General features: G+C 43.3%; 1 protein-coding gene across 1 annotated transcript; it reads left to right on the top strand.

Annotated features, from left to right (window-relative positions):
* The first annotated feature begins 766 nt into the window (after positions 1–766).
* Positions 767–9,085, top strand: emg1 (EMG1 N1-specific pseudouridine methyltransferase). The gene is made up of 5 exons (XM_014153932.2): positions 767–971; positions 1,344–1,445; positions 1,537–1,678; positions 8,111–8,319; positions 8,609–9,085. The coding sequence occupies exons 1-5, from the start codon at positions 822–824 to the stop codon at positions 8,720–8,722; spliced, it is 717 nt and encodes a 238-aa protein (XP_014009407.1). The 5' UTR covers positions 767–821; the 3' UTR covers positions 8,723–9,085.
* The last annotated feature ends 1,119 nt before the right edge of the window (positions 9,086–10,204 follow it).

The raw sequence follows: 10,204 nt of genomic DNA, 5'->3' as shown, positions 1-10,204 counted from the left end.
GTAAACTTCCGACTTCAACTGTAACTAAATAAGGAAAGTGGATACCTAGACAGATGTACAACTGAATGCATTCAACTGAAATGTGTCTTCCGCATTTAACCCCAACCCTCGGAATCGGTGAGGTTTGGTCATAGATGTGTGGCTGATAATTCTACAAAAGAAAGTTGCATTTTTTTATGTTTAGGGGATTGTATTTCTTATGGAGTAATACGTATACAACGTATACATTTAATGTGTTTGTTAAACAACATGTTTATAATAGCTAGGTTAAAACTGTGGACAGGCAAGCTGTTAGGACTAATAATTGGGAGCTATTTGGGTTAGGCTATTTGATTGTAAAAAGTTTCCTTCTAATTCCATTGTCATACATTTTATCTCCGGCCTGAAAGCTACAGAAAAGGCCACATACTATTTCTACCATATACTATATCTGCTACATTATTTGTGTTAGATTAATGTTTTGACGGAATGTTGGTGGAGCTCTGCGTCTCTCCAACAGCACCTTGGAGAGGCGGCTGGGAATGGACATGATGCCTTAAGACAAAGTGGGCACTGCCTTTCATAGGGCTGCATCAGCGCTCACCTAAAAAGCCCATATGCCATTGTTTGAGATAATTCTGCCCAAAATCAATGACAGTTTATGTGAGGTTTTATCTGTTGTTCGAGGTATGTCTTTGTCAGTTCACCTCAGAAAATGCTGTCCACGTCAATCTGCCGCCATAGACCTGCGCTGCCTAGTTATTGAAATGAGCGGTAGAACCTTGGCAAAACTCCTCCATCAGTATGACGCGTTATTCCGGCGACTACCTTCCCGAAGCAACATGGAAGCCCACAGTGGTGACAAGCGTGGTCTTGAGCATTTAGACGAATATGAACCCAAACCAGCAAAACATATGCGTAGCCTGCACGATCGCATGGCGGAAAGGCGACTAGTAGTTATTTTAGAGGGGGCAACGCTGGAAACAGTGAAGGTAAAGACGAGTATTTCGCTATTCACTTTCGCCATCTAACTGCTGTGTTTGCAAACTAACGTTACCGCTAGCTGCGTCTCTGACTACCCGCGTTATTGGATATAAACAATTTAGATAGCTTCCTGTTCAACCAGACTTGCCTGGTAGATGTGTGATATAACTATTGTATTCTGCACGGTAACTGTTTTTGTGACTATGAATGAACCAGGATGAAACTATTTGCTATTGGTTAGCTCCTGCCTGAAGGCCCACTGATGCATGTCCTAAAGCAGGGTTTCCCAAACTCGGTCCTGGGTCCCCCCTGGGTACATGTTTTGGTTTTTGCCCTAGCACTACACAGGATGTCAATCATGGTGTACTCTTTCCCCTCAGGTTGGCAAGACATTTGAACTGCTGAACTGTGACCAACACAAGGGCATGATCATTAAAAGTGGACGGGACCCTGGGAAGATTAGACCTGACATTACACATCAGGTAAGCTGTCATTTTCACATTGACCCTGGAACACCAGTCATCTTTCTTCTTCGCTCCTCTAACCCAGCCATATCCTGTAATTGTTCCCCAGTGTTTGTTGATGCTGATGGACAGTCCATTGAACCGGGCAGGTCTCCTGCAGGTTTACATCCACACAGAGAGGAACGCCTTGATTGAGATCAACCCACAGACACGCATCCCCCGAACATTCAACCGCTTCTGTGGCCTCATGGGTAAGCCAGTAATGTTCTGCTTAATTTCTCTTCATACATTCACTCTCTTACCATCCTTCTCTCCAATCAATCAAATGTATTTATAAAGCCCTTTTTACATCAACTGATGTCACAAAGTGCTGTACAGAAACCCAGCCTAAAACCCCAAACAGCAAGCAATGCAGATGTGGAAGCATGGTGGCTAGGAAAAACTCCACAGAAAGGCCGGGACCTAGGAAGAAACCTAGAGAGGAGCCAGGCTCTGAGGGGTGGCCAGTCCTCTTCTGGCTGTTCCGGGTGGAGATTATAACAGAACATGGCCCAAGATGTTCAAACGTTCATAGATGACCAGCAGGGTCAAATAATAATAATCACAGTGGTTGTAGAGGGTGCAACAGGTCAGCACCTCAGGAGTAGATGTCACTTGGCTTTTCATAGCCTATCATTCAGAGTTAGAGACAGCAGGTGCGGTAGAGAGAGAGGGTCCAAAACAGCAGGTCCGGGACAAGGTAGCACGTCCAGTGAACAGGTCAGGGTTCCATAGCCGCAGGCAGAACAGTTGAAACTGGCGCAGCAACATGACCAGGTAGACTGGGGACAGCAAGGAGTCATCAGGCAAGGTAGTCCTGAGGAGGAGGGGGGAGAGAGAGAAAATACACTTAAATTCACACAGGACACCGGATAAGACATGAGAAATACTCCAGATATAACAGACTGACCCTAGCCCCCCGACACAAACTATTGCATCATAAATACTGGAGGCTGGGACAGAAGGGGTCGGGAGACACTGGCCCTGTCCGACTATACCCCCGGACAGGGCCAACCAGGCAGGATATAACTTCACCCACTTTGCAAAAGCACAGCCCCCACACCACTAGAGGGATATCTTCAACCGCCAACCTACTACCCTGAGACAAGGCTGAGTATAGCCCACAAAGACCTCCCCCACGGCACGAACCCGAGGGGGACGCCAATCCGGACAGGAAGATCACGTCAGTGACTCAATCCACTCAAGTGACGCACCCCTCCTAGGTACGACATGGAAGAGCACCAGTAAGCCAGTGACTCAGCCCCTGTAATAGGGTTAGAGGCAGAGAATCCCAGTGGAGAGAAGGGAACCGGTCAGGCAGAGACAGCAAGAGCGGTTAGTTGCTCCCGTGCCTTTCCGCTCACCTTCACACCCCTGGGCCAGGCTACACTCAATCATAGGACCTACTGAAGAGATGAGTCTTCAATATAGACTTAAAGGTCGCGACTAGAGGTCGACCGATTAATCGGAATGGCCGATTTCAAGTTTTCATAACAATCGGTAATCAGTATTTTTGGCCACCGATATATAAATATATATATTTTTTTTTTACTCCTTTATTTAACTTTGCAAGTCAGATTAAGAACACATTCTTATTTTCAATGACGGCCTAGGAACGGGGGTTAACTGCCTTGTTCAGGGGGGATTCGTTTTTGCTACCTTCGCTTACTAGTCCAACGCTCTAACCACCTGCCTTACATTGCACTCCACGAGGAGCCTGCATGGCAGGCTGACTACCTGTTACGCGAGGGCAGCAAGAAGCCAAGGTAAGTTGCTAGCTAGCATTGAACTTATCTTATAAAAAAACGATCAATCTTAACATAATCACTAGTTAATTACACATGGTTGATGATATTACTAGTTTATCTAACGTGTCCTGCGTTGCATATAATCGATGCGTTGCCTGTTAATTTCTCATTGAATCACAGCCTAATTCGACAAACGGGTGTTGATTTAACAAGCACATTTGCGAAAAAAGCACTGTCGTTGCACCAATGTACCTCACCATAAACATCAATGCCTTTCTTTAAAATCAATACACGAAGTAAATATTTTTAACCTGCATATTTAGTTAATATTGCCTGCTAACATGAAATTGTGTCACATCTCCAGCGTTCATTGCACGCAGAGTCAGGGTATATGCAACAGTTTGGGCCGCCTGGCTCGTTGCGAACTAATTTGCCAGAATTTTACGTAATTATGACATAACATTGAAGGTTGTGCAATGTAACAGGAACATTTAGACTTAGGGATGCCACCCGTTAGATAAAATACAGAACGGTTCCGTATTTCACTGAAAGAATAAACGTTTTGTTTTCGAGATGATAGTTTCCGGATTCGACCATATTAATGACCTAAGGCTCGAATTTCTGTGTGTTTATTATATTATAATTAAGTCTATGATTTGATAGAGCAGTCTGACTGAGCGGTGGTAGGCACCAGCAGGCTCATAAGCATTCATTCAAACAGCACTTTCGTGCGTTTTGCCAGCAGCCCTTCGCTGTGCTTCAAGCATTGTGCTGTTTATGACTTCAACCCGGGTGGGTATAATTTGTGGAACGTTCCAACAGAAATCTATTCCAAAAACTTGGTAAATAAAAAGATTGCAAAAAAACAACGCATACAAAGTTGTATAGCGGCAGAATAAGATACCGGGTAGGGAGTGGTCTATTTCATTGCGCTTTTCACTCATCACGTTTATTCCGAAAAATGTCTGTCCTCATGGACAAACATTAAGAATAAGCTACGTGGTGAGTTGATGCCTATTCGTCGGCAGCTAGTTAGCTAGGTTTGCATGCGTTGCTACTTTGTATGCGTTGTTGGTTGGCAACCTTTTACTTTACGTTTTTTGGAACAGATTCCTGTTGGAACGTTCCACAAATTATACCCACCCCTTCAAGCCTATCAACTCCCAAGATGAGGCTGGTGTAACCGATGTGAAATGGCTAGCTAGTTAGTGGGGTGCGCGCTAATAGCGTTTCAAACGTTACTCGCTCTGAGACTTGGAGTAGTTGTTCCCCGTCCTCTACATGGGTAACACTGCTTCGAGGGTGGCTGTTGTCGATGTGTTCCTGGTTTGAGCCCAGGTAGAAGCGAGGAGAGGGACGGAAGCTATACTGTTACACTGGCAATACTAAAGTGCCGATAAGAACATCCAATAGTCAAAGGTATATGAAATACAAATTGTATAGAGAGAAATAGCCCTATAATTCCTATAATAACTACAACCTAAAACTTCTTACCTGGGAATATTGAAGACTCATGTTAAAAGGAACCACCAGCTTTCATATGTTCCCATGTTCTGAGCAAGGCACTTAAACATTAGCTTTCTTACATATCACATATTGCACTTTTACTTTCTTCTCCAACACTTTGTTTTGCATTATTTAAACCAAATTGAACATGTTTCATTATTTATTTGAGGTTAAATTGATTTTATTGATGTATTATATTAAGTTAAAATAAGTGTTAATTCAGTATTGTTGTAATTGTCATTATTACAAATAAATAAATTTTAAAAAATCGTCTGATTAATCGGTATCGGCTTTCTTGGGGCTCCAATAATCGGTATCGGCGTTGAAAAATCATAATCGGTCGACCTCTAGTCGAGACCGAGTCTGCTTCTCTCACATGGATAGGCTGACCATTCCATAAAAATTGAGCTCTATAGGAGAAAGCCCTGCTTCCAGCTGTTTGCTTAGAAATTCTAGGGACAGTAAGGAGGCCTGTGTCTTGTGACTGTAGCGTACGTGTAGGTATGTGTTTAGCACTAATTCAAGTTTATTTAGTGCTTTATCCGGGTAGCCGGAAAGTAGAGCATTGCCATAGTCTAATCTAGAAGTGGCAAAAGCATGGATACATTTTTCTGCATCTTCGGACAGAAATGTTCAGATTTTTGCAATGTTATGAAGATGGAAAAAAGCTGTCCTTGAAATATTCTTGAGAGATCAGGGTCCAGAGTAACACCGAGGTCCTTCAGTTTCATTTGAGATGACTGTACAACCATCAAGATTAATTGTCAGATCCAACAGAAGATCTCTTTGATTCTTGGGACCTAGAACTAGCATCTCTGTCCACGTTTAAAAGTAGAACATTTGCCGCCATCCACTTCCTTATGTCTGAAACACAGGCTTCCAATTTTGGGGCTTCACCAGGTTTCATCGAAATGTACCGCTCTGTATCGTCCGCATAGCAGTGAAACATTATGTTTCCTAATGACAACACCAAGAGGTAAAAATGTATAGCGAAAACAATAGTGGTCCTAAAACGGAATCTTGAGGTACACCGAAATGTACAGTTGATTTGTCAGAAGACAAACCATCCACCGAGACAAACTATATTTTCTGGGTCAAGGTTTGGCTTTTTCAAAAGAGGCTTTATTACTTCCACTTTTAGTGAGTTTGGTACACATCCGGTGGATAGGGAGCCGTTTTATTATGTTCAACATAGGAGGGTCAAGCACAGGAAGCAGCTCTTTCAGTTGTTTAGTTGGAATAGGGTCCAGTATGCAGCTTGAAGGTTTAGAGGCCATGACTATTTTCATCTATGTGTCATGAGATATAGTATGAAAAAACTTGTCTCCCTTGATCCTAGGTCCTGGCAGTGTTGTGACTCAGGACAACTGAGCTTTGGAGTAATACGCAGATTTAAATAGGAGTCCGTAATTTGCTTTCTAATGATCATGGTCTTTTCGTCAAAGACGGTAATGAATTTATCACTGCTGTGAAAATGAAAGCCAGTGAAAGCCATCCTCTTTTGGGGAGAATGCTGCTTTTTAGTTAGCTTTGCGACAGTATCAAAAATACATTTTGGTTTGTTCTTATTCTCCTCAATTAGGTTGGAAAAATAGGATGATCGAGCAGCAGTGAGGGCTCTTCAGGAACTGTCTTTCCAAGCTAGTCGGAAGACTTCCAGTTTGGTGGAGCGCTATTTCCGTTCCAATTTCCTGGAAGCGTGCTTCAGGGCTCGGGTATTTTCTGTATACCAGGGAGCTAGTTTCTTATGTCAATGTTATTTGTTTTTAGGGGTGTGACTTCATCTAGGGTATTACGCAAGATTACATTTTGTTCTTCAGTTAGGTGGTTAACTTATTTTTGGACTCTGACTTCTTTGGGTAGGTAGAGGGAGTCTGGAAGGGCATCTTGGAATCTTTGGGTTGTCTGAGAATTTATAACACGGCTATTGATGATCCTTGGTTGGGGTCTGAGCAGATTATTTGTTGCGATTGCAAACGTAATAAAATGGTGGTCCGATAGTCCAGGATTATGAGGAAAAACATTAAGATCCACAATATTTATTTATTGGGACAAAACTAGGTCCAGAGTATGACTGTGGCAGTGAGTAGGTCCTGAGACATGTTGGACAAAACCCACTGAGTCGATGATGGCTCCGAGTGGACTTTTCCATGTGAATAATAAAGTCACCAAAAATGTGAATATTATCTGCCATGACTACAACGTCCGATAGGAATTCAGGGAACTCAGTGTGGAACGCTGTTTACGGCCCATTGGGCCTGTAACAGTAGATAAAAAGTGATTGAGTAGGCTGCATAGATTTCATGACTAGACGAAACGTCTTTTATTTGTATTTTTTTGTAAATTGAAATTTGCTATCGTAAATGTTAGCAACACCTCTACCTATGCGGGGGGATATGGTCAATAGTGTAACCAGGAGGAGAGGCATCATTTAACACAGTAAATTCATCAGGCTTAAGCTATGTTTCAGTCAGGCCAATCACATCAAGATTATGATCAATGATTAGTACATTGACTATAACTACCTTCAAGTGAGGGATCTAACATTAAGTAGCCCTATTTTGAGATTTGAGATCACACTCTTTCAATAATGACAGGAATGGAGGAGGTCTTTATTCCAGTGAGATTGCTAAAGCGAACACCGCCATGTTTAGTTTTGCCCAACCTAGATCGAGGCACAGACACGGTCTCAATGGGGATAGCTGAGCTGACTACACTGACTATGCTAGCGGCAGGCTCCACTAAACTGGCAGGGTGGCTAACAGCCTTCTGCCTGGCCTGCACCCTATCTCATTGTGGAGTTAGAGCCCTGTCTATGTTCAAAGATAAGATGAGAGCACCCCTCCAACTAGGATGGAGTCCGTCACTCCTCTGCAGGCCAGCCGTGGTTGGTGAGTCCCAGAAAGAGGGCCAATTATCTACAAATTATATATTTTGGGAGGGGCAGAAAACAGTTTTCAACCAGCGATTGAGTTGTGAGGCTCTGCTGTAGAGCTCATCACTCCCCCTAACTGGGAGGGGGCCAGAGACAATTACTTGATGCCGACACATCTTTCTAGCATATTTAAACGCTGAAGCTTTGTTGCGCTTGGTGACTGCAAACTGTTTCATCCTAACATCGTTGGTGCCGATGTGGATAACAATAACCCTATACTCTCTACACTCGCCAGTTTTAGCTTTAGCCAGCACCATCTTCAGATTAGCCATAACGTCGGTAGCCCTGCCCCCTGGTAAACAGTGTATGATTAACGGAGTCGCCAATGCCTAAGGTGTTCAATTTGTCAGAGCTAATAGTGGGAGAACGTAAACAAGTCTACAAATTGTGACCAGAAATGACTGTACATCTCCCTCTCTCTCGTTTCATCCCACTTGTATTTCTCTGTCTCCTAGTCCAGCTCCTGCACAAGCTGAGTGTGAGGGCGGCTGACGGCCCCCAGCGCCTGCTGAAGCTCATCAAGAACCCTGTGTCAGACCACCTGCCCCCTGGCTGCCCCCGTATTTGTACCTCCTTCTCCTCTGGGGAGGCAGTGGGCGCCCGCACCGTGGTACCAGAGGAGGGGCCCGCCGCTGTGGTGGTCGGAGCGTTTGCACACGGAGCGGTGAGTTTTGCTTAAGGCTCTAGGGTAACGGTCCGTGTGCACCGATCCAGGATCAGCTTCACTTACCCTCCCTCATTACAGACCTTAGATCAGTGTTAAGGGGCATCTTCATCCTACTTCTCTGGGGCAGAAGCTGATTCAGGTACTGTTGATGTAGGTAGTGTGTGTTAGAAATGTAGATGTTGGGGGTTGATTTTGTTTATTTATTCTCTACCAATTAAAAAAGGAGCTGGAATTTGGTAAATTATTATGCATTGGTTTGAGCTCTGCTTGTCCTCTCCTGTCTTAGGTGAATGTGGACTACACAGAGAAGACTGTTTCCATCAGTAACTACCCTCTCTCTGCTGCCCTCACCTGTGCCAAGATGTGCTCTGCCTTTGAGGAGGTCTGGGGTGTGTTGTGATGAAGTTGACAGCGCACTGCTGCTCCAGCTAAAACTGTTGTCAATATGGACTAGAAATGGATCGGACAGTCACTTTCAGTCAAGGAACATTGTACAGAAACGGTCCATTTCACCAATTACCTCCTGTGGGTTCATATGATTCTATGGGTGTATGTATTGTGTGTAAAATATGGTATGTTACATTTCTCAACTTAGGCAAAGTTCCAATATGAAATGAATACTGTTTTGAATATACCATCTGTAAGGACTTGGCACCAAATATGGTCTTCTTACCTTTTTTTTTTTGTCGTTTTTTTTTATATATGTATCCAGTGCATCATTGTTCCCATGGTTATACAGTGGAAATAAATGGTATAGTTTGTCCTCATGTTTACATTGTTCTTTGTCAAAGAGACTGTTGGAGAGTAGAGAACAAAACAATTTATCACTCATGATGGGGAGAAAAATCATGTTTTCATGTAATACTGGTCGAACAATCACTCAATATACATGTAATTTGGGAGTAACAATATAATAAAAACCAATAACAATATGATTTACAAAATATAACATTGTAAGGCTAAGGTAATTTGACAAATCTACTACTGGCATATTACTCTTTTAGTCCATACTCTCGGTCCATTTCCACAAGGAAGCACGTCTTTTGGCAACCCTAGGTCGCTGTATCCGTGGCTTTGTATTGGGGGTTACATCCATTTTGCAGGTTTTCTGATTGGCTGCTTTCAAGGCCTTTCCTGCAGGTTTAGGGGCTTTGTAGCCTGTTTTCTGGACCTTGGCTGGTGATTTTGATGCTTGTCCTGCTGGTTTGTGGCTTTTGCTTACATGTTTTGGTCTATCTCCTATTTCCCTTTGACCTTTTCCTACAACTGTTTTGTCCTTGCTAGCTGGTTTAGGTGACTTGCCTGCTGGTTTAGCTGTTTTTCCTGTTGGTTTAGTTGTTTTTGCTCCTGGTTTCAGAGCTTTTCCTGCTGGTTTCACAGCTTTTCCTTTTGGTTTAGTAGTTTTTGCTCCTGGTTTCAGTCCTTTTCCTGCTGGTTTCACAGCTTTTCCTGTTGGTTTAGTAGTTTTTGCTCCTGGTTTCAGAGCTTTTCCTGCTGGTTTCACAGCTTTTCCTGTTGGTTTGTAGTTTTTGCTCCTGGTTTCAGTCCTTTCTTTTTCACCTTTTCCTGTTTTTAGTAGTTTTTGCTCCTGGTTTCAGTCCTTTTCCTGCTGGTTTCACAGCTTTTCCTGTTGGTTTAGTAGTTTTTGCTCCTGGTTTCAGAGCTTTTCCTGCTGGTTTCACAGCTTTTCCTGTTGGTTTAGTAGTTTTTGCTCCTGGTTTCAGTCCTTTTCCTGCTGGTTTCACAGCTTTTCCTGTTGGTTTAGTAGTTTTTGCTCCTGGTTTCAGAGCTTTTCCTGCTGGTTTCACAGCTTTTCCTGTTGGTTTAGTAGTTTTTGCTCCTGGTTTCAGTCCTTTTCCTGTTGGTTTAAAGGCCTTCCCAT

The sequence above is a fragment of the Salmo salar genome, chromosome ssa05 (genome assembly GCF_905237065.1).
Source record: "Salmo salar chromosome ssa05, Ssal_v3.1, whole genome shotgun sequence".
In the NCBI taxonomy this organism is placed as follows: domain Eukaryota; kingdom Metazoa; phylum Chordata; class Actinopteri; order Salmoniformes; family Salmonidae; genus Salmo; species Salmo salar.
This window is presented reverse-complemented; position numbering and strand designations above follow the sequence as displayed.

Coding starts and splice junctions, on each gene's coding strand:
- emg1 (XM_014153932.2), top strand. CDS start 822: ATGGAAGCCCACAGTGGTGACAAGCGTGGTCTTGAGCATTTAGACGAA. Junction 1,446..1,536: donor GACCTGACATTACACATCAG/GTAAGCTGTCAT, acceptor ATTGTTCCCCAG/TGTTTGTTGATGCTGATGGA. Junction 8,320..8,608: donor GAGCGTTTGCACACGGAGCG/GTGAGTTTTGCT, acceptor CTCCTGTCTTAG/GTGAATGTGGACTACACAGA.